General features: G+C 36.1%; 1 protein-coding gene across 4 annotated transcripts in view; it reads right to left on the bottom strand.

Annotated features, from left to right (window-relative positions):
* The window catches only part of ZNF654 (zinc finger protein 654), an 89599-nt gene that overhangs the window by 18857 nt on the left and 45853 nt on the right, over positions 1-24889 (bottom strand). For 3 of the 4 annotated variants that reach the window (XM_055427028.2, XM_055427795.2, XM_088836214.1), the window contains 2 exons: positions 15512-15593; positions 22-157 (listed from right to left, as the gene is read on the bottom strand). In XM_055427028.2, the coding sequence (XP_055283003.1) occupies positions 22-157; positions 15512-15593 (218 nt within the window). The remainder of the gene's footprint in view (positions 1-21; positions 158-15511; positions 15594-24889) is intronic. The other variant, XM_088836216.1, reaches the window with a different exon arrangement.

The raw sequence follows: 24889 nt of genomic DNA, 5'->3' as shown, positions 1-24889 counted from the left end.
GATTTGAGTCTCCTGTAGTACCTATCTCCTGAGATGCTGGCTGGGCTTTTAGAACAGCTTGCAACACAGGATCTTCCCATGGGCCACCATCTCTAATGATTCGAGTCACCAGTTCCAGATTCACATTTCCATATCTGCGGAGGTGATTCTGGCATTCCTAGGAGAGAAAAATCATTTTGGCTTTGTGAATTTAAAGGGGTTAAAAACTAAACTTGATCATCATTGTCAATAAAATGACTGATGGTCAATAAGGCAGCTGTTAAACTATGAAAGAGAAAGGGTTGCTTTAGTAACCTAATAAGGGTGTCAAAACCCCATTAGTACACAAATAGGCTTTAATGCCAAAGGTTACACAGTTTGTACATAATTGGACTTAGGAAATCCCATTATAGCAGGGATTAAGTGTAACCTGATGCTTTTGAACTGTGGTGCTGGAGAAGACTCTTGAGAGTCCCTTGGACTGCAAGGAGATCCAACCAGTCCATTCTAAAGGAGATCAATCCTGGGTGTTCATTGGAAGGACTGATGCTAAAGCTGAAACTCCAATACTTTGGCCACCTCATGTGACGAGTTGACTCACTGGAAAAGACTCTGAAGCTGGGAAGGATTGGGGGCGGGAGGAGAAGGGGACGACAGAGAATGAGATGGCTGGATGGTATCACCGACTCGATGGACATAAATTTGAGTGAACTCCGGGAGTTGGTGATGGACAGGGAGGCCTGGTGTGCTGTGATTCATGGGGTTGCAAAGAGTCGGACACGACTGAGCGACTGAACTGAACTGAACTGAAGGAAAAAACATAAGGGATGCATCATTCCTAGGAAAAGAACCGGGTTGCAAAAATATAAAATGTGTATGTTCAGTTATGTGAGGGCTCATAAAGTTTCCATTAACAATGGCAGGCCTGACAGTAAGAAGGGAATAAAGAGGTCCCTGTCCAATGCAGACTCTGGCTGGCAGGTAGGTACAGGTCCTTGTCCCTGATCCCAGATGTAGAATCTTAGATGTGGCAGAGGCTGGAAGATGGAAATTCTATTCCACTTTGTTGTGTAAGTAGATTTATAATCTTGAGATGAGAAATGACAGGCTGAAGGAATGAATCTAGCCTATAATATGAAGACTTTGCATTAGATTTAAGATAAAGATACTATTGATAAGTTGGACATTAACTGATAATTTGTCTATGCATTTGTGGGGGTTATAAAAGACATTTGAAGTGTTTTTATAGACTGGTGATTAAAATATGAGTTATATAACGTAAGTTTGTAAGAGAACTTGGTTCTCTTTGTTAAGAGAACTTGGTTTACTGAATTTATTAATTAGACTTAGATTTACATGATTTAATCATTTGATTATGCATCTTAGATTCATTATGTACTTTGTTAGGTGTTTTTTAAAATGCTTCATGGAATTTGATAATTTAAAAAGATTAACTGAAGATCTAGTGAAGGTATAGATAGATTTATTTTTTAATGCATAAATTGAACGTTAAGGACTTAAGAAAAAACTTGATTCTGACATAATGCTAAAAACTGGAATAAAATGCACATCACTGAAAACACAAAAAACTGTCAAAATTTTTTTCTGTGCTCAAAAAAACTCCCTCGGACATGAAAAACTTATTTATAAAGCAAAGCTTCAGGATAAAACCATATATATTTACAAATTTTACTTAGATGAATCATTGGGCTACATATTCAAAGTGGCAATTAACATTTTGCTTTAATTAAATTGTCATGTTCTTTCATTATTTCAGTAGTCCAAAGTGATATCTATATGCCACTTTTCATTCATTGTTAAAATACATGAAAGAGGTTTTGTCTTTTAAGAGAACAAGGCAGTAGAAGAAATCAAGTTTCAAGATAAAGAACCATTCAAAGAAGTATCATTAAGTCAAAACATGACAATAACTTCTAAAAGTTATTTATGGAATTCCAAAATTAAAATAAGCAGGCAAGCAAACAAAAACCCTATAAACAGTGGGCAAATTACTTAACCTTTCTGCTTTTTCAGTTAACTCTTCTACAAAATGGATACTAAAAACACCTACTTCATAGGATTGTTGTGAGGATTAAACAACACATAGTTGTTTAGTGTTGAACTACACTGAAAAGTGCTTGGGACCAATGCCTGGCACATAACAAATACTTAATAAATGCAAGTTACTTTTTTCTAATATTTTTAAAGATTCTGAATAAATAATTTTAGGACACCCAACCGGTTAGCATAAAATTAATTTCTATATTTCCATGTGTCAGCATGTTATAGCACTCATAAAAATAAGGTATAAAGTTATTGATCAGCCATGATTTTTTTAACACATGGAACACAGTAATGATCTGGGCAGTGACTTCACGGATAAAAATTATAATCAGTTTCAAATCTAAAGGTAACTAAATTCCTAAATTACTCTAGACATATGTATCACTGGCCATACAAATTAAGCTACTGTAAGCTGGCTTTGGGTCCAAAGCACAAGAAATAAGGTAAGCTGGATGCCAACCCATGAATCCCTGGTAAGGCTTTCACTCTGCTGTGGAACTCTTGGTGAGGCACCAATAATATAGCACTTAGTACTGTGGGACCTAAAACAGGACTTGGGCCTAAACAGATCTACAGATAATATCTTAAACTTGGCAGAAAATAAGAAACACCTGGAGGTCTTGTTAAAAGATGATTCCCAGACCCCAATTCAAACCTACTGTTTTAATTAGGTTAAAATATTATAATTCAAAGTTTCTAAGGGAAAACCCTAATAACCTGTATGTTTAACAATAGCTATCCCTCAGTCAGCTCTGGCATATGTTTTGATTGTACGTCCTACATTTAAAGTGCACTGTCATAAATGTTTATACTATAAAGTATATACTTGTACTCCTACCAATCCTTCTATTAAAATTAGTAAATTAGCTTAAGTTCATTTTCTAAGATAAAATTATGTGTAAGTGAAAGTTTTGTTTTTTGGTGCGTGCACTCCTTGAGTCAAATACAACATATTTTGAAGACCACTTCTATGGGGAAGTCTGGATAGGAAATAGAGATGAAATAAAGATTTCACTTTGGTCTATTTAATAAGACACAGAATGAAAGAAAAGTCTTTAAGTATCTTTTGGCTCATTTTTCCTTAAATAGTATGGTGGCTTTTTTGAATGGTTTTCAATTTAAAAGCTCTCAAGTGAAAAAGGAAATACTTAAATCACTCTAGATTTACAACTTATCTTTTCTAGAGTATATTTATATTGTATTTTTTAGGAGGCTTATTTAATTAAAAAACCTATATATTAACTTGGACCTATATATTAACTTAATCCTTTATTTACTCACTGCATTGTGCTAAATATAATTCCCTTGGAAACTTACATTCAGACTTGTTTCTTTGCCAAAGTAGAGAGAAAACATAACTTCCTCAATCTTCTTTTATAATCTGTTTAGTTCAGAAGACTTTTCTTTCACAAACTTGCTGCCACTTGTCTGAGTTGGCCACTACATGTCTGTGTAGCTGCAGGTCAGTGTTCTGGCCATTACACAAACTTAATCTGAATCCTTTCATTTATCATAGTATTAAAGTTCTTAATACCCAAACTTCATATTTAAGGACCTCTGAATTTACCAACCTAACTCATTCACCTATTAATGAACACCATGACTCCTCTTCTCCAGCCTGGTTTTTAATGTCTCCCAAACTTATCTCATACTTCCTTGCCTATCCCTTTTCTCCTACCACTCTCTCCTATAACTTTCTCCTGTCTTCCCACTGAGAAGCCTCCACTAGCTACCTCAATCCATAATAACTCTTCAGCAGTATTGAAAATCTATACAACTCCACTCTTCTGGTACTCATTATATAGGAGAAAGGCCCTGCATTACTGACTAGGTGTTGCCATCTTACTTCCTAGGTAGTTAAATGTTTCTTCAGTCAGAAAAGGAAAGGTATACCAGAGAAGACATATTCTTAAATAATAAATAACTTTTTAAATCAAATTAGGATTTTATAGAAATCTGTGAAAGTAGAAGCACTATAAAAAGTCTTATTTTGAATGAAAGCAAATTCCAGAATAAAAGTATAAAATACCACATCAAATTCATTCATAAGCAAGATATTGCGGCAGATCAAAGCAAAAATGTAAAAGGTATTCAATGTGGTTGATTTATAAAAACAAAGACTTTAAAACACAGGAAAATCTTTATAATACTTTGAAATGAGAATGATCATCTTTTATTATTATATTTTCATTAGCTATGGTAAAGTACTTCAAAAGGGGTAAAATTCAAAGATGTTATGCAGTTTTCTTTTACAAAAAGACAGTTCTCACAAATTTGCTGTTCTTTTCTGTGACAGGTTTCTGAGAAGTATTTTATTTATCTGATGTTTTTGAAAAATTTCACATTCTGAGTTTTCTAATATAGAAATAGTATACAGTGAGAAAGTTACTACTTTGTAAAAGAAAGTTCTTAGGAGATGATCATTTAAAATAGATGTTTGGATGTATTTACATCATTACATGACTGTTGTTGCCCCAATTCAATACCAACTATAATGCTTGTATCTATGACAAGCATAGATAGATTAATTAAAAAAACGTAATTAGAATTTTCTGTTTAAAACATCCTTCATGTGGAGCATTTTAATGAGTTTCAGTTTATCTGTTAAAAAATGGTTACTGTGTAAGAAAACAGTGATTTCAGAAACAACAAATTTAGTCAAATTGCAAAAAAACTGCAAATTGCAAACTTTTTATTAAAAGTTTTTCAATAATATGAACTTAAATTTTTTTTAAATAAAGCACATTCAGTCATACTGGTGTCATTAAAGTTTTACACTGTTAAAATATAATTTTACTACATATTTTTACGTTTTATAATAGTTGTTGTTTAGTTGCTAAAGTCATGTCCAACTCTTTTGCGACTTTGTGAGCTGTAGCCCATGAGGCTTCTCTGTCCATGGGATTTCCTAGGCAAGAACTTTGGGGTGGGTTGCAATTTCCTCTTCCAAGGGTCATCCTGACCCAGGGATCGAACCCATGTTTCCTGTATTGGCAAGCAGATTTTTTACTACAGAGCCATCTGGGCCCATATAGTATTAGTGAAAGTGTCCATCACTCAGTCGTGTCCCACTCTTTGCAACTGTAGCCCACCAGGGTCCTCTCTCCACGGGATTCCCCAGACAAGAATACTGGAGTGGGTTGCCATTCCCTTCTCCAGGGGATCTTCAGGACCAGGGATCAAACCTGGGTCTTCCACATTGCAGATAGATTCTTTACCATTTGAGCCACAGGGAATATTTCCAAATACTATAGTATTAGTACATGTACATAAAATAACAATTATACACATATTGGGGATATATGTTCAAACTTAAAAAAAAACGTCTGAATGGGGATGATGTCAGAAGTCTAAGGATTCCGAGTTTTAACTATTATTTATTTATTTTTGTGTTTGGTATCAGTTATAAAACTCATCTTCTTCTATTGATCCTAATGGCTTGGCAGTTTTCTTCAACATCTCCTGGTCTGCTTCTTCCTTGCCATAACTACAGTTTGCACTCTAGTCGATGCCTTCATCTGCTGTCACTCAGATAGCCGCACTAAAGTTTCTTATTTCTCCCTCTCCCCATTAGGGTGGTCTTGAAAAGGCTTTAAAATGTTAAGAGCATGAAGCATTTAAAATAGGAGTATAAATAAAGACACTTCTTTAAGCCTATTCTTTTGACCCATACATTATTGCAAACACATGGTTGCATCATTTAATAGATTAGGGAACACTGGCAAGAAGGCTGAGATGAGAATAGGATTCTATAAACCTCAGTTCATTTAAGCTTAATTTTCTGATCTATAAAATAAGGAATTATTGGATTAAATTTCTAAGGTGATTCATCTTAAAATTATAAAAAATTCATTACTGAATATAAATTATCCATATTTCATTTTTAAAAATAACTAGAAATCATGTACTTATAAGTGAATTATTGGGACTTTTGAAAAAATAAAAATACTTATGAGTTATTGTTTCCTATTTAATAAACCTGATTACATTTTTATACATTTAAAATTTTTAGGTAACAAGGTAGATGTTAGTTTTTTTCTGAAGGGGAAATCAATCATAAATAAAGTAAAACCACCAACTCAGTGTATAATCAGATTTCAGAATTAATTGATAGTTGCCATGATAATGGGCTTCCTTGGTGGCTCAGATGGTAAAGAATCAACCTGCAATGTGGGAGACCTGGGTTTGATCCCTGGGTTGGGAAGATCCTCTGGAGGAGGGAGGGTATGGCAACCCACTCCAGTATTCTTGCCTGGATAATCCTCATGAACATAGGAACCTGGCAGGCTATCGTCCATGTGGTCACAAAGAGTAGGACATGACTGAGCAGCTCAGCACAGCACTTTCAATTTAAAGACAAAAAATTTAATTTCTGCATATCTCATTAAGAAACATTTACTTCTAATTTAGTTTAAATTTATTTTTACGTAGAAAGTCTAAAGATTACAAAGAAATATATTTCTCTGTTTGTTATCTGAGTGTGAAAGTACAACCTACCCTACTATCAATAATTTAAAATAAGTAATGAAATGATATGGCCATCAGAGAAGTGCTATTGTTACAGTCCTAACCTGTAAGATAGACCCTGAAGCAGAATTAAGGTAGCTGCAAGATTTACTTGAATACAGGTTCCTAGGCAAACTAATATAAAATATGACTCTGTGAATAGGTCAGTCAAGAGAACAGGTCACAATATGGGTTATGCTACAAATTGACAAGTTACTAAAACTCCAATAAATATTGTTGAATGAATGAATAAAATTTCTCAGGTCTTTGATTTAATCATTTATTTAGAAATATTTTATTTGGGAAAACATATATTAATTCAGGTATTAATATGTTCAGATAATATGGGAACACAGTTTTGAAACTGCTTCTCACAGAATGTCTTGCTCTTAAGCTGATATTTGTTGTGTCTGACTCTTTGCAATCCCATGGACTGCAGCATGCCAGGCTTCCCTATCCTTCACCATCTCCCAGGGTTTGCTCAAACTCATGTCCATTGCATGGAGTCAGTGATGCCATCCAAACATCTCGTCCTCTGTCATAGCCTTCTCCTCCTGCATTCAGTCTTTTCCGGCATCTGAGTCTTTTCCAGTGAGTTGGCTCTTTGCATCAGGTGGTCAAAATATTGGAGCTTCAGCATCAAGCCTTCCAATGAATAATCAGGGTTGATTTCCTTTAGGATTAACTGGTTTGATCTCCTTGCAGTCCAGGGACTCTCAGGGGTCTTCTCCAACACCGCAGTTCAAGAAAGTATCAATTCTTCAGTGCTTAGCCTTCTTTATGGTCCAATCTCATATCCATTCATGACTACTGGAAAAACCATAGCTTTGACTAGACGGACCTTTGTCGGCAATGTCTCTGCTTTTTAATACGCTGTCTAGGTTTGTCATAGCTTTTCTTTCAAGAAGCAAGTGTCTTTTAATTTTGTGGCTGCAGTCACTGTCCGCAGTGATTCTGGAGCCCAAGAAAATAAAGTTTCTCACTGTTTCCATTGTTTCCCCATCTATTTACCATGAAGTGATAGGACTGGATGCCATAATCTTAATTATCTGAGTGCTGAGTTTTAAGCCAGCTTTTACACTCTCCTCTTTCACTTTCATCAAGAGGCTCTTTAGTTCCTCTTCACTTTCTGCCATAAGGGTGGTGTCATCTGCACATCTGAGGTTATTAATATTTCTCCCTACAATCTTGATTTCAGCTTGTGCTTCACCAGCCCAGCATTTCACATAATGTACTCTGCATATCAGTTAAATAAGCAGGGTGACTATATATACAGCCTTGACCTAATCCTTCCCCAATTTGGAACAAGTCTGTTGTTCCATGTCCAGTTCTAACTCTTGCTTCTTGACCTGAATACAGATTTCTTAGGAGGCAGGTAAGGTAGTCTGGTATTTCCATCTCTTTAAGAATTTTCCACAGTTTGTTGTGATCCACACAGTCAAAGGCTTTAGGGTAGTCAATGAAGCATAAGTAGATGTTTTTCCTGAAACTCTCTTTCTTTTTCTATGATCCAATGGATGTTGGCAATTTGATCTCTGGTTCCTCTGCCTTTTCTAAATCCAGCTTATACATCTGGAATTTCTCAGTTCACGTACTGTTGAAGCCTAGCTTGGAGTTATATTTAAAAACTTTTTAACCAGAGCTACAAAGGTAGTTTTGAATACCAAGATAAGAAATTTGCCAAATCATTTGGGAAATTTATTCCAAGTAGTCTAGGGAGGGGACATGATCCTGGTTTTGAGAAGCTTTTAGTGGAATGTCAATAGTTCTAAACTTATCCTATTAGCTAAAATAATAAAATCTGGGAGACACACTGGTCTTATGAAGATGATGAATATATACTCTCACTTCTTTTTGTGTGTGTGTTAGTTGCTCAGTCGTGTCTTGACTCCTTATGACCCCATGCACTGTAGCCCGCCAGGCTCCTCTGTTCATGGAATTCTCCAGGCAAGAATACTGGAGTGGTTTGCCATTCCCTTCTCCAGGGAATCTTCCCAAGCCAGGGATCGACCCCTGGTCTCCTGCTTTGCAGGTAGATGCTTTACCATCTGAGCCACCAGGGAAGCCACTCTAACTTCTCAGGGGAGATCAACACTTGCCCCAGTAAAACAGGGTGGACATAACAAGCTATTTACACTCCCCTCTTGTAGCTGGTTCTTTTACTTCTGATTATTTTTTGCTCTTCAAGATGCTATTGCAGTAAGATAGCCTTGGGCTTCCTCCTGTTGGGGAGTTTTTGTCCCCTATTTCCTCCCTCCTCCTTTCCCTACTCACACAAAGGTCAAACAGATGGAAAAATAGGGTGGAGTACTAAGAAAAAAAAGTTTAACTAAGGCCAACTTCTATGCTCAGTCGCTCAATCGTGTCAGACTCTTTATAATCCTGTGGACTGTAGCCAGTGAGGCTCGTCTGTCCATGTGATTCTTTACACAAGAATACTAGAGTGGGTTGCCATTTCTTCCTCCAGGGGATCTTTCCTTACCCTGGGATTGAACCCTGCATCTCTACAGAGCTCTAGCAGTAATGCTTTTAGATTACAGGTTGGGATTTTGTTGACTACTCCACAGTTAATCTCTTTTTTCCCCCCTAAATTAAACAAGTGAACAAAAATCTATATAACATTTATTTTCTCTTGATTAATAAAATGATACATGATCTTGACTTAAAAAGAAACAAATTAGGGAGATACACATATAAACCCATAAATTGGGCATCATTCAGTTCAGTTCAGTTCAATTGTTCAGTTGTGTCCGACTCTTTACAATCCCATGGACTGCAGCATGCTAGGCTTCTCTGTCCATCACCAAGTCCCAAGCTTGCTCAAGCTCATGTCCATCGAGTCAGTGATGCCATCCAACTGTCTCATCCTCTGTTGTCACCTTCTCCTCCTGCCTTCAATCTTTCTCAGGATCAGGGTCTTTTCCAATGAGTTGGATCTTGGCACCAGCTGGCCAAAGCATTGGAGCTTCAGCATCACTCCTTCCAAGGAATGTTCAGGACTTATTTCCTTTAGGGCTGACTAGTGTGATCTCCCTGCAGTTCAAGGGACTCTCAAGAGTTTTCTCCAGTTCAAAATCATCAATTCTTTGGCACTAGCCTTACGTCCAACTCTCATATCCACATATGAATACTGGAAAAACCACAGCTTTGACTATATGGACCTTTGTTGGTAAAGTAATGTCTCTGCTTTTGGGGATCATTCAGTTCAGTTCAGTCGCTCAGTCGTGTCCGACTCTTTGCGACCCCATGAATCACAGCACGCCAGGCCTCCCTGTCCATCACCAACTCCTGGAGTTCACTCAAACTCATGTCCACAGAGTTGGTGATGCCATCCAGCCATCTCATTCTCTACATGCTTACTTCAGCTTAAATGCCCAAGAATATATTTGATTCCTCCTTATTTTCCTTACTTCCATCCAATCAGTACTATAATCTGAGATCTTAGTTGTTGATTATTGTGTGTGTACTTTTATTCAAAACTTAATAGTTTTTTCAGAATCATTTCTGATATTAATAGGATTTTCATAACAACATATTAACAATAGTGTGCTTACTTTTACTTGTTTCTTCAGATCAGTCCTATTTTCTTTTCCTGTAACCACTCTGTGTAAATGCTTTGATCACTTCTAAATCAGCTGGTTTCTTTCTTTCATTTTCCTAATAAAAGACATGTAGCTGGTTTGTCTTCTAAGTATCTGAACTATTTATTTCTGTTGCCCTCTCTCATGAACTATAGGGCTTGGCATCTGTATTATTAAATAATATTTTCTCCCTTTAAAAACTCCAGATATTATTTGTTCTGGCGTTTGTTACAATCAAGAAGTTCACTGCAGACCTGATTTTATTCTTTCCTTTGTGAGAATCCTAGTTTTTCTATGAGAGTCCTGCATCTACAGGAGTTTTTTTTTTATCCACAAACAAAGATTGTAATAAGATATGGCTGTATGTAACCACGAATTGAAAATTAATTTTTTTTAAAATTATTTCCTTCACTGGTTTCGTTTTTCTTAGAGCTAATCTGCTGTTGATAGCCTTCTCTACACTTTTAATTTAGTGGTTTCCTCTCCACACAGTATTTTACTTCCATACATCCTTGAGGTTGTCCTTTCTTTTAAATTTCACTTCAGTTTCATGGAAGATACTTGAGACTCAACCACAGCAAGAACATAACTGATCCTTAAAAAAAAAAAACACACCTTTTATCTTACCATGTAACTGCTGGTAATTCATGTTATTTATTATTTAGTCTCTTCATTCATCTCTACCTAGAGTATTTTCAACAGAGAGCTGTTTTACTAATGGATAAATAGGTCTCTGTCCAATTTTTCAAGTCCAAACAGAGAAGGTAAAAGTTTCTAAGTATGATTTAAGAGTAATAGCCTGTGAGGCAGTAAATTATGAGGAAGCTAGCTACAGCTGGAGCTGTACAGCTGAGCTATTCAGAAAACTTTCTTACCTCTGGGTATTGGGACAGTCTGCATTTAGTCTGGGTGACACCATCATTCTCTCAATGAAAGGAATGCTCTCATGCAGAGCCATACATGCCATTTTTAATGTAGGTTTAACAGTCACATCACAATTCCTATTCTGTTGGTTCTGCTGCACACCCAGTGTATTTTCAGAAAGCACCGACCAAAATGAGATTGGCCACATAACAAATGATCCACTATATGCTATTTCCTCTGGCCTCTACTGTTACAAGCTGGTGGGGGGAGCCACATATTTCTGGAAAGCACTGGGAAGTTCTCTCTTTTATCTCTGTCTCTCACTTCCCTGTTTAATCACATTCAGAAACTGCTGATTTTATAGCATTCACAAGGACTTTTCCCCCAAACTTTACATTATTTTTGTCATTTCATTGGGAGTCTATTTAATTAAATTAACGGATTTTGGAGACCAAGTGTATGAATTCAATTACAAGCCTATGGAAAGCTCACCAATAACAGATTAAAACATCATAGCTTAGCCAAGCCTGCCTTAAAAACGCTCAGAACATTTATACTGGACTTGTAGTTGGGAAAAGTTATCTATCACAAAGACTATTTTATAATAAAATGTTGAACACCTCATGTAATTTATTGACTATACTGAAAGTGAAAAACAGAATGGTTGTCTGGGTACAGAATGGTTTTAAGTGTACTGGTTTTCTACTCTCATGATGGCATGGCTAACTGGAGCTACTGGGAGCTGCTGCCGCTGCCCAGCATCATGAGACAGCACCATATGGCATATCATCAGCCAGGAAGAGATCAAATTTCAAAATGTGAAGTACACTTTCTACTGAATGGTATGCTTTCACACCATCATAATGCTGAAAAATCTTAGGTTGAACCACTGTAAGTTGGGACAATCTGTATATGGAAAATTGACTCTAAGAATGAAGTTTCCTCTTGGAAAAAAGCACAGAGAAAAATATAGTCAGTGGATAAGAAGAATAAGTAATTTCTACCTAAACAACTCAAGGTTTAGGAAATCTGAAATTCACAGAAGAAAAGAATAAGCTTAAGACGTAGGTTTTGATTTCATCGTGAAAAACAGAAATCCCAATATGACTTCATGAGTTCACATACTTCACCAGACAGGCTATAGGCCTGCCTTAGGCCTTAAACCTGATCATTTTTCTAAGAACAATGCCAAATGGAGGACCTATACAGCAAATACAATTACTGTTCCCACTTTACAAACAATGAAACTGACACCGAAATTATATAACTTGCCCAAGATGACAGAGTGGCAAGTTGGGAAATGGGAAGGAAGTGGGTGGGGAAAGAGAATGAACAATTCACTCAAATCTGCCAAGAATGTTAGTCCCTTGCTAATTCAAAGCGTGATCTAGGGATCACCATCAGCATCACCTCAGAGCTTCACCATCAGCATCACCTCAGATCTTGTTAAGAGATGCAGATTCTCAGGTCCCAACCCAGAACTACTGAATTGTTAACTTGGATTTTAACAAAATTTCCATGTGATCTTTATGTACACTAAAGTACGAGCAGCACTGTGTTTGCCCTACTTCTTGTAGAGAAGAAAGAGCATGATCTTAGCTGGTATGAATCTGTATGAAAGATGGATAGAAATGTACCACTTGGGAACTAGGGCATGCACTAGGAGAAAGTTTAAAAAAAAAAAATTCAAAAGGTGACATTGGGTTTGTCATTGGATTATCAAAGGTTGGTCTAAAGCCTGGAGAATTCACAAGCTTACAAATGTGAGGTTTTAAAAGAGTATACATGATGGACTACATGTTGGCCTTTCTTGAGTCCCTTAGGGCACATGGCTGGGGAAGCACCAGCAGCAGTGGTTCAATTAGAAAATGAAGACTATTCTCCAGACAAAGCTAAAATGGGAACAAAAGGTGAAATTTCTCCAGGGAGACAGGAATTAGAGGCTTTAGGAAAATTTAGAGTAGGAATGGGCCACAATAACGCAAGTAGTAGAAATGCAGAGATTGAAAACAAACAGGAGAAGGGGTGGGTTTTAGAATTTGTTGAGGAAATAGAAAACAGTGCAAACCTACTCAGGTTGAGGAACTCTCTCTATTGAGGAATTAATTATTTAGATTACTGAATGGAAACTGTTGACAAAGCGAAAAAAGGATATACCCTTCACAAATATGATTTCACACATTTAAAAGAGAAGTCAAATACTATCTCTCATCAACTCTAAAAACACTTCAGTGTTTCCCACTGAAGTCATTTGTCACTTTTTAAAATACTTGCAATTTACAAAGGTTTTACTTCTTGTCTTTCTGTGTCTAAACTAGAATTAAAGTCCACAATAACAAGGTTTTTCTGGTTTTGCTTATTACGGTTTTTTTCCAGACCTTAGTGCATAGCACACAGTGGGAACTAAATAAATATTTACTGAACCAAAAATTCAAGAATAGATTGCTGAGGACACAAGTGTCGAAGGAAAAATGGAATGGAAAATTATTTTAAAATACCTGAATATAGACTCTAGTTAGAATGCAGTTTCCATGAGAACAGGTATTTTTACCTCTTCTGCTGAATGTAAGGATGGATACAATAGAAAGTTCAATATAATGTAACTGATTCTAAGATGTGTTTTTTTCATATTTTTATACCACTGAAATCAGATTGTTTTACAATACTACCTGAATCCATGTCAGCCTGGTAATGGTTATGATGTAGTTGTCATTCTGAACTCAAGGACATTAAAGACATCACGAAACCTTGCCAAACGGTTTACTGGTGACTCAGAATAAAACCCAAGAGACTAGCAGAGCACTCTTTTAACTCTTGGATATCAAATGGTATAGGTATAGGATAATTAATCTAACTTAATACCCCTGAAGCAGGAGTCAAAAGGTGACTAGTTAAACACAACTTATTGGAAGTCATTTTAAGCTTTTAAAAACCCAGTACAAATGACTTTAAGTTCTTTTATTAATTATTTTAGGAAATACTACATCACCAACACTTTCGATGCCAATGAAGATAAAATAGTGTAGAAAAACAGACACTGATGACTGGAGAGGAAAAGCAATTCTAGAGTTAGATTCTGAGTGTGAAGAAGTTTTAGATACACCTTAGCCAATTAAGTTTGCTTATAGTTTTCCTATTTTAGGACTTCCCTGATAGCTCAGTTGGTAAAGAATCTGCCTGCAATGCAGTAGACCCTGGTTCGATTCCTGGGTCGGGAAGACCTGCTGGAGAAGGGAAAGGCCACCCACTCTAGTATTCTTGGGCTTCCCTGGTGGCTCAGCTGGTAAAGAATTCACCTGCAATGCGGGAGACCTGGATTTGATCACTGGGTTGGGAAGATCACCTGGAGAAGGGAAAGGCTACCCACTCCAGTATTCTGGCCTGGAGAATTCCATGGACTATATGTCAATGGGGTCGAAAACAGTCAGACACAGCTGAGCGACTTTCACTTCACTTCCTATTTTATGTATGTACCAGAATGATCAATCATAAAAATCTGTTTTAACTCAACCTAAAACTCTTTAAGTAAACCTGAAATAAAAATTATAGCGGAGAGAAAGCATTGCACAACTTCTCTGTGACTCTGATGATTTCCTTCCTCAAAGTAGAATGCAGTATGTTGTCTGAACAATTATACCCCTAGGGGGAGCTCAAAGTCCATCTTCCTTTATGTGTGTGTGCTCAGTTACTCACCCTGAGACCCCATGGGCTGGAGCCCACCAGGCTTCTCTGTCCATTGGATTTCCCAGGCAAGAATACTGGAGTGGGCTGCCATTTCCTTCTCCAGGGGATATTCCTGACTCAGGAATCAAATCTGTGTCTCTTGCATTAGCAGGAGGATTCTTTACCACTGTGCCACCTGGGAAGCCCACATCTTCCTTTATTCCACTCCCAAAAAGGGCACATATTAGTGAGCCACAGTACTATATGTTGCTTCCCAACAAAATGGTAAAAAAAAACATCAAATGATCTTGTATCTACAGGCGAGGTCTTAAATCTTTAGTCATTCCCTTCTAGATTTACTCTTCATTCATACAGTGTATGCAAAAAGAAAAAAAAAAAAAAAACCCACCTCCTCTCTTGGGAAGGCTATTAAGGAATAGATGAGAAAATCAGAAAATAGCCAAGGGAAAAAGTGGCATGGGGACAGACAGCCTGCTTCTAGTCTAGGCAAAAAGAGTGCTTTTTCTATGGCTAAGTTCTGCATGGGGTTTTGCAACAAAAGCCTTTAGCAATAAAAAGCATGCTAGCAATAAAAGGATGTGCTTGGGAAGCTACAGGGGGTTGGTGGCAGCAGGCTCCAGTCTAGCAAATAAGGAATTAAAATCTAACTGCTTAGAAGTACAGCTAAAAGTTACTTTTAAGAACTTTCTTTTCTGCCAATGTAACAGAATCTTAAGCATTGCCACTTTAGGAAATCTAGAAGCTTATAATCAATAAATAATCAATATACTATTTTCAGGTGGAGCATAAGGACCTGTTTCAAAGATAGATTAAAATGAAATTAACTGTTTTACCTGGAATGATCCAAGAATATCCTTTAAGGGCTCTTCATAAAATTCATCTCTTCCAAAGAACAGCAGCAACTCAAAGAAACTCCTAGAAAGAATAAGTGAATGGATTGATTTTTTTGCCCCAATTTAAAGATTATCAAGAAATAAGTTATATAATATCAGATATTTAGTTTTAAAATAGTTGGCTTTGAAAAACTATACTAATCATTTGAAGTGAAGTTAAAGTCACTGAGTCATACATACAGTCCATGGAATTCTCCAGGCCAGAATACTGGAGTGGGTAGCTTTTCCCTTTTCTAGGGTATCTTCCCAACCCAGGGATTGAACCCAGGTCTCTCCCGCATTGCAGGTGGATTCTTTACCAGTTGAGCTACAAGGGAAGCCCATTCATCATTTAGGATTCATGTTATGTTTTTGGTAAAATTATAATAAAAATAAATATACTGAAGTTCTATATCAATAGAATTACTTGAGTCTAGTAGTAGGAGTAGTGTTAGTCACTCAATCATGTCCAATTCTTTGTAACCCCATGGACTGTAGCCTGCCTGCCAGGATCCTCTCCAGGCAAGAACACTGGAGTGGGTTGTCATTCCCTTCTCCAGAGGATCTTCCCAACCCAGGGATCAAACTCAGGTCTCCTGTTTTGCAACCAGGGGGGAAAAAATGCAGTGGTATACCAGGTGGCAAAAATATGGCTACATGTATCAAAATGATCTAAAAATCATAGTCCCATTTGACCCCAGTACAACAGACCCCAGAGAAAACGCAAAATCTAATTTTTTTTCCAGAGGGATATAGTGGTTAGTCGCTCAGTCATGTCTGACTCTTTGCAACCCCATGGACTGTAGCCCTCCAGGCTCCTCTGTCCATGGAATTCTCCAGACAATAATACTGGAATAGGTTGCCATGCCCTTCTCCAGGGGATATTTCCAACCCTGGGATCAAACCCAGGTCTCCCGCATTGCAAGCAGATTCTTTACCATCTGAGCCACCAGGGAAGCCCTAGAACAAGGTAGGACTCCCCAAAATATGCAGCAGTCTAGAGCAGAGCTGGCAAACTACTGTTTTTGTTTTTTTTCATAATACATGAAACAAGAACACTTAAATTTAAAATTTTAAATTGTTAAAAACCAAAGAATAGTATTTCCTAACAGGAAAAAATTACATGAAATTTAAATATAATTGTCAGTAATGACATTATGGTTCAAACAGAGCCACATCCATATATTTACATATTGACTATGGCTGCTTTCACACCAGATAAAAAAATTGAGTAGCTGCAACTAGACCTTACTGCTGCTAAGTCACTTCAGTCGTGTCCGACTCTGTGCAACCCCATAGACGGCAGCCCACCAGGCTCCCCCGTCCCTGGGATTATCCAGGCAAGTACACTGGAGTGGGTTGCCATTTCCCTCTCCAATGCATGAAAGTGAAAAGTGAAAGTGAAGTCACTCAGTTGTGTCCGACTCTTAGCGACCCCATGGACCACAGGCAGCCTACCAGGATCCTCCATCCATGGGATATTCCAGGCAGGAGTACTGGACTGGGGTGCCATTGCCTTCTCCATTGCCTTCTCTACTTAAGGCTAAAAATATTTGCTATCTGACCCTTTACACAGCCATGGTCTAGAGCCAACATTGGCTTTCAATCTCAGCTCCACTATTTCCTTTATATGTGACCCTGGGCAAATCACTTAGTATCTCTGTGTCTCAGTTTCTTTATTTATAAAACAGGAACAATAATAATAGCGACCTCTTGTAAAGCACTTAAAACAATCCCTGGTAGTGCTATATACGTGCTTGCTAATAATAATATGGAACTATTTTTATTGTTAATATTGCCATCAAAGTTTCCTTCAACAATCTAAGAGGAAACCGAAAGTCTTCACAGATGAGATTTTCCCAGCTGTGCATATGTCAGTTTTGTTGAAATATAAGACACCAATTTTTCCTTACTTAAATTATGAAGATTTTTAAGATATCTAACAAAATTCATCAAAATGTTTTTCTTCAAAAATGTATTATTGTATAATGTAATACTGGAAATGTTTAATGTGTTTCATACAATGCTTAATATTTGGATAAACTATATATTTAGTATAATACTTAATATGTAACAGTCTATACATTAGCCAATTATAATTAGTACTAGTCCTAATTATAGGTTACCTACAGTTCATTCAACTACACTAAAATAATTATTCAAAATAGAAATACTTAAATAAAGTTATTTATATAAAAACAAATTATTTACAGTGGGATGAGTATATTATAGATTGCATGCCTTTTTAATGAAAAAAAATTATACCTTTTATAGTCATTTTTACTTTTATCAAACAGTATATTCCTATTAGCTATGTAAACTTAAATAACTAGAATACCACTAGAGTCCCCATTTATGAAACAAACTATATTCTGGCCTTAGAATTCAGATCATATTTTCGCATATAATACAAGTGGTAATAAGGTACTTCCTAAAATACACAGGCATGCAATAATAGACTATATTATTATGGTAATTATTATGGTTTGGTAATTATGACCAGACTTACTTTTCGTTTCTGGGTCTCTGAAGCAGATTAAGTAATTTTCACAATGAAATACAAGAATGTGGATTTGTGCATTTATGTACCACAGGAAAATTCCACTAAATTATAATGCTTAACTACCCAAATACAAGAAATCCACTTACCAATTTAAGCCAAATAACATTAGGTCTATTCTACATGAATTAAAGAAGAATAGAATGTTATAAACTCTCAATTTTTAACAATTTCTTCTATGATAATTCTAAATCTTTGATCATATAGATATTTCAACTTAAATGCTACTTAAGCTTGGCAAAGAGCATTTAGTCATACTCAACCATTCGAATGCATTTATCTTCAAAACAATTTCTTTAGTAATGTCTTTACTGAGGAAAGAAAAGGTCTGTATTTTTTTTCAAATATATACAGATACTGTACATTATTTTTTCTAAATTATGAATCACTACCTTTGGTGATTCATCCTCTGAAAATAAGTAAAATGCTGGCTAAAACAGCTGGCTTTTGTCTTGACTAAAAATTAAAATAGTTATACTAATATGCTCCTCCAGTCGGTTTCACCACATTTCTAAGCCTGTAAGGAAAACTGCCTGCTTGCACACTGAATTACCCAGGAAAGGAAAAAAAAAAAAAAAGACTAATTTTAAAATCCTCTCTACCTGAATTCATATTATGTACATGGTCCAAAAATTCTTAGGCCAAGACTTTAGCTAAGATTGGTCCTGTGCTAGTAGTATCTCCAGGTCTCTGGCTAAAACAAATGTAAATCCGTTCCAAATATCCACTTCAAACCCAGGCTTCAATTTTTACAAATAAATTTATTCCAGGAAAATACAAATTCACAATTTGTAAATATTGTAGTATTTGTAAATATTAGTAATAATGATGATGTCAATAAAAATCATAGCCCATGTAAGGAAAGACAACACCATAAGCAAGAAGCAAAAGAAATCCACAAAGACTTTATATATTTAAACCAGATCTAAAATATAAAATGAGGATAATATAGCTTAAAGAATATTATTCAGCCACTAAGTTGTGTCTGACTGTTTGTAACCCCATGGACTGTAGCCCACCAGGCTCCTCTGTCCATGGGATTATACTGGAGTGAGTTACCATTTCCTACTCCATGTTTAAGGAATAAAGAAATATGAAAAATTATAAAAAAGATAATAGCAATCAAAAACTTATAGAAATAAAATCAACAAAATTAAAAGTCAATGAACACATTTAACTGCAGGTTAGACACAGCTGAAGAAAAAACTAGTAAAACTAGTAAAAGATCTGTAAAAAAAATTAAGTGCAATACAGAGAGACAAAGAAATGGAAAACACATGCAAGGGTTAAAGACATGAGGAATGGAGTATACAATTCTAACATGACTAATCATACTTCTACAAAAAAAAAAAGAGAGAGAGAGAAAATGAAGCTAAGACAAAAACTAGGTAAGAATTTTTTATAACTAATAAAAGATACCAGATCTAGGAAGCCCAAGCAATTTCCATAATGATTAATCTATACCTACCTAATCATAGTATTTATAAAACGCCAAAGAACAATGTATAAACAACCAGAAAAAAATAAAGACTATTTAAAAGACATGGGAAATTAAATGAGCAAGAAGAGTCTAAGATGCAAATTAGTAAAGTGTGTGTGTGCTCAGTTCTGTCCAACTCTTTTGCACCCTCATGGAGTATAGCCCACCAGGTTCCTCTGTCCATAGGATTTCCCAGGCAAGGATAGTGGAATGGGTTGCCATCTCCTTCTCCAGGGGATCTTCTGGACCCAGGTATCAAACTAGCGACTAGCATTTTCTGTGCCTCCTGCATTGGCAGGTGGGTTCTTTACTGCTTGAGCCATGAGGGGAGCAGATGCTAATTCACTAATGCAAATTAGTAAGCATATATTGACTAAAAAATCTGATAGCATGAAGCAGTAATAATAATTTCATCTGGGCTTTTAAAAATCATAGTAAAAATATATAACATCAATGAAGCATTAAACTGGAACGAGAAGTTTCAATCTTTGTGTTCTAGTGCTCTTGAGCTGAAGGAAGATAAAAAGCATATAAAATATATACTTCAGTACTAAGTTCTCATAATTTATATATTTGTATACCTGAAAGTAGAAAGTTGATTACAAAACTGAATATCCATGAAAACCATGAAATAGCATGAGCAACAAAAAGCAACTAGCCAATATGAAAACATTTTGAAATATTAAAACATTCAAAAGCCTTTATAATTGAAATGGCATTATATTGGCACGTTAACAAATAGCCTACTGAAATTTAATGAAAATTCAAAAATAGGACAGTTGCATGGCAGAAGTGAATATGTGACAAAAGCAGCATCTCAAATCAGGGAAAATGTTGACTTCATATCGGATAGCCCAGTATTAAAAGATAAAATTGCTTCACTCAGACTTCCAAACGTAAGAAAAATTCAAAATGGATCAAAAAATTAATACAAATATCAGAAATAATCACATACAACTGTGTTATAGAGAAATTTTTCTTAATCATGATTCAAAAGTCAGGAGCAGCCTAAGAATACTGACAAGATTTTCTGTCTGGCATCATACTTGTGCTACATCATTTTGTAGTTCACATCTTCTGGGAATAAAATCTTTCAGCTTTTGCTTCCCTGAAAACATCTTTATTTCTCCCTCAAGAATTAATAGTTGAAAAACTTGTTCCTGCAGTACTTTAGAGATGTCACTTGACTATGTTCTGGCTTACACAGATTCTGAGATGTCTGCTGTGGTATTCTAAATTAGGTAATGTCTTTTTTCTCTGGTGGCCTTCAAGATTTTTTCTGTGATTTTCCGAGTTTACACGTGATGCATCTAGGTGATCTAGGTGGCAGGCCTGAGAGAGAGTTTAAAATTATTCTGTTTGGTTTTTTTTGTCCTGAGATTTTTAGATCTATGGTTTAATGTCTTTCAGTATATTTAAAAAAATACATGGCTACTGTCTTGTATTTCTTCTGCCTCATTTTGCTTCTCTTTCTGGGATTCTAACAGACTAATGTTATACAAGTTCATATTTTCTTAAAGTTCTTAGACCTTCTGTTCTATTTTCTTTTTTTCTCCTTGTCATTTAGTTTAGGTAATTTCTTTTGACCTACACTTGAGTTCATTTATTCTTTCCTTAACTGTATTGTGCTAACTCTATGATGAGCCCATCAGAGGCATTCTTCATCTGTTACTCTATTTTTTATTTCCAGCATTTCCATTTGAATCTTTCTTAAAGTGTCCCAGCTCTCTGCTGAAATTCTCAATATATTTCAACCATGTTATCCACTTTTACCACTAGATCTTTATATGTGAATTTGATTCTACAAACTGCTTTGTCCCTTGATAGAGAATTATTTCTTCTTTTTCTTTTTCATGTGTCCATAATTTTTGCCTGAAAGCTAGACTTCATGATTATGAAAGTAAAGACAGATACTAATAAAATTGGTGCCTGGAAAATGACATGCCTTTTCTTCTGCTAGCCTTTATTGTGGGGCATTTAAATAAATCTAGTCATGAGTTAAGTGGGCTTGTGTTATTGCTATCATGTGGGTTGTTGCTATCATTACCTTCAGTGCACCACTGGCTTCAAATTCCTCTGCTGTCATATTGTGTTGAAGGTGGAGCCTGGGTTGTCAGATAATACTTTAGGCTGTCTGAGCCACATTAAGGTCTCTCTCCCATTTTTTTTTCCCTCCCCCCTTCCCCGTCCCCACTGCCACCAACCTCACATTTTTTTAATACCACTGCTTAAAAATATAGTATGTCTTAGCCTGGGAGCCACATTAAAAAAGAAAACAGAAACAGCTATGGACAGCATTTGACCCCATGGGCCACAGCCTGCCAACTCCTGAGGTAAAGAATCAAGTTAAGCAGAGAAACAGAACACATAAGACCCAACTGAAACTTTTATAAATAAAAAAATACAATGTCTGAGATGGAAAATACATTGTATGGGATTAATGTCAGATTGGACTGCAGAGGACAGTGTCAAAACACACACAAAGACTGAAAAAAATGAACAGAACAGTCAGTAATATGTGAGTCAACTGTGGATTTCCTTCAAGTGGTGTCCTTTAAGAAAACATAATGGTCATTTCTAAAAAAATTCTCAAAGGAATTTTACAAATTTGGGAAAAAGTACAAACCCAAAATTCCAAGATGCTTAAGAGTAAAAAATGTGAGAATCTACTGTGTAAAATTACAATCAAATTTCTTAAAACCAGTAGTAAACTTCAAAAGACACCAATAAGAAAATGAAAAGGTAAGCCACAGTATAGGGAAAAGTATTTACAAATCACATATCTGATAAAGAATGTATAACTAGTATAAAGAACTCTTAAAACTCAATAAGGTAAACAATCCAATTTAAAAATGGGCAAAAGATTAGAACAGACATTTTAGTAAAGAAGATAGGCACTGAAGAAAGGTACATGAAAAGATCTACCATCAACAGCACTGAGGAAATCCACCAAAACTGAGATACCACTATGCAACTACTAGAATAGCTATCATGAAAAAGACAAATAGTAAGTGTCAGAGAACATGCGGAGACACTGAAACCCTTATAGATAGCTGGTTAAAATGTTAAAGGTGTAGTCATGTTAGAAAGAGTTTGGCAGTTCTATGTTAAACATAAAGACTCTGTCTGCAATGCAAAAGACCTGGGTTCGATCCTTGGGGTGGTAAGATCCCCTGGAGAAGGGAACGGCAACCCACTCCAGCATTCCTGCCTGAGGATTCCAGAGGAGCCTGGTCGTCGCAAAGGACGTCTCAAAGAGTTGGACGACTGAGTGACTAACACTATCATGAAAGTAAAAGTCGGTCACTTGTGTCCGACTCTTTGCGACCCCATCGGCTATACAGACTGTGGAATTCTCTAGGCCAGAATACTGGAGTGGGTAGCCTTTCCTTTCTCCAGGGGATCTTCCCAACCCAGGAATCGAACCCAGGTCTTCCGTGTTGCAGGTGGATTCTTTACCAGCTGAGCCAAAAGGGAAGCCCAAGAATACTGGACTGGGTAGCCGATCCCTTCTCCAGGGGATCTTCCTGACCCAGGAATCGAACCAGGATTGCCTGCATTGCAGGCAGATTCTTTACCAACTGAGCTATCAGGGAAGCCCACAACACTATCATAGGATATTGCAATTCCACTCCTAAATATCTAGGCAAAGAAAATAAAAACATTTGTCCACTTGTACATAAATGTTCATAGCCAAAAAACTGCAAACAGTCCAAATATCCATCAGTTACTAGATTTTAAAAACAAAATGTACTCTATCTATAAAATGGATTACTATCCAGCACAAAAATAAATGAGCTACTAATGTGCTAAAACATGAACTTCAAGAACATTATTCTACATGAAAGCACTTATATGTAAAAGCCTACATGTTGTGATGTATTGTTTACATGGAATGTCTAGATATAGCAGCTATAATATTAAGATAGAAAACAGATGTTCCCTGGACTGGGGAGAGACTCAGGATTGTTTGAAAGTGTGCATGAGGGATATTTTAGGGGCGAAGAATAGTAGTAATACTGGATTGTAGTAATGGCTGCACAGCTTTATAAATCTACTGTAAATCATTTGCTGTTGTTGTTTAGTCATTAAGTCATATCTTACTCTTTTGAGACCCCATGGACTGTAGCCTGCCAGGCTCCTCTGTCCATAGGATTTCCCAGGTAAGAATACTGGAGTAGGCTGCCATTTCCTTCTCCAGGGGATCTTCATGACCCAGGGATCAATTAATAATACTTAAATTGCAAGAACTTAGTGAAAATTATGCCTCAATAAAGGTATAAAAGAGATAACTAGCAATGGGTAAGGAGTGTAGAAGTAGAGAAAAAAGAAAGCTGATGATATACCCATAATTATTAAAGCTGGTGATGGGCAGTTCATTATACTATTCCTTTTAATTCTGTGTAGGTTTAAAAACTGTCATAATCTTAAAAATTTATAAAATGCTGCATTAACAGAGATGAAGGGAAACATCCCATCTTATATGGCTGGCAATATTGTAAATTGGCTCAACTTAAACAGAGAAAATTTGGCACTATCAAAATGATAAACCTAACATTCTCTGATCCAGCAATTCTACTCCCAGGATACCTGTACAATATGCAAAAATCCTTGAAATCAGATATTTCAGATTCAGGTCCAGATCACTGCAATAAGGCAAATACTGCAATAAATCAAGACACATGAATTTATTTTTTTGGTTTCCCCGTGCACATAAAATTTATGTTTACACTATACTGTGTAGTCCATTAAGTGTGCAAAAATATTATGCATAAAAATGCATATAGCTTAATTTAAAAATACTTTATTGCTAAAAAGTGCTAACCATCATGTGAGTTTTCAGTAAGCTGTACCAGTAACATCAAAGATTACTGATTACAGATGATAATAACAAATATAATAATAATGAAAAAGTGTGAAACCTGTGACAGTTACCAAAATAAGACAAAGAGACATGAAATGAGCAAATTCTGTTGAGCACTAACAGACATGCTCAATGCAAGGTTCCCAGAAACCTTCAATTTGTAAAACAATAGTTACCTATGAATCAAATAAAGAAAATGCAACAAAACAAAACATGCCTGTATATATTCCTAGGGCCATTCATACATGGCAATTAATTAAGGGGTTATTGATAAAGGGTTTTTGATAGCAACAGATTGGAACAAAATCTAAACACTCATTAACAGAGTACCAGTTAGTTAAAACTTTTACATATCCATAACATTTAAATACTCTACAGTCATTTCAATGACTGATGATAGTCCTTCTATAATGGGAAAAGATCCAAATGAAGAAA

Source organism: Moschus berezovskii, chromosome 1 (assembly GCF_049115385.1).
Source record: "Moschus berezovskii isolate FMDL1 chromosome 1, NW_MosBer_1.0, whole genome shotgun sequence".
Taxonomy (NCBI): Eukaryota; Metazoa; Chordata; class Mammalia; order Artiodactyla; family Moschidae; genus Moschus; species Moschus berezovskii.
Note: the sequence above shows the minus strand (reverse complement) of the source record. Positions and strands in the feature narration are given on the sequence as shown.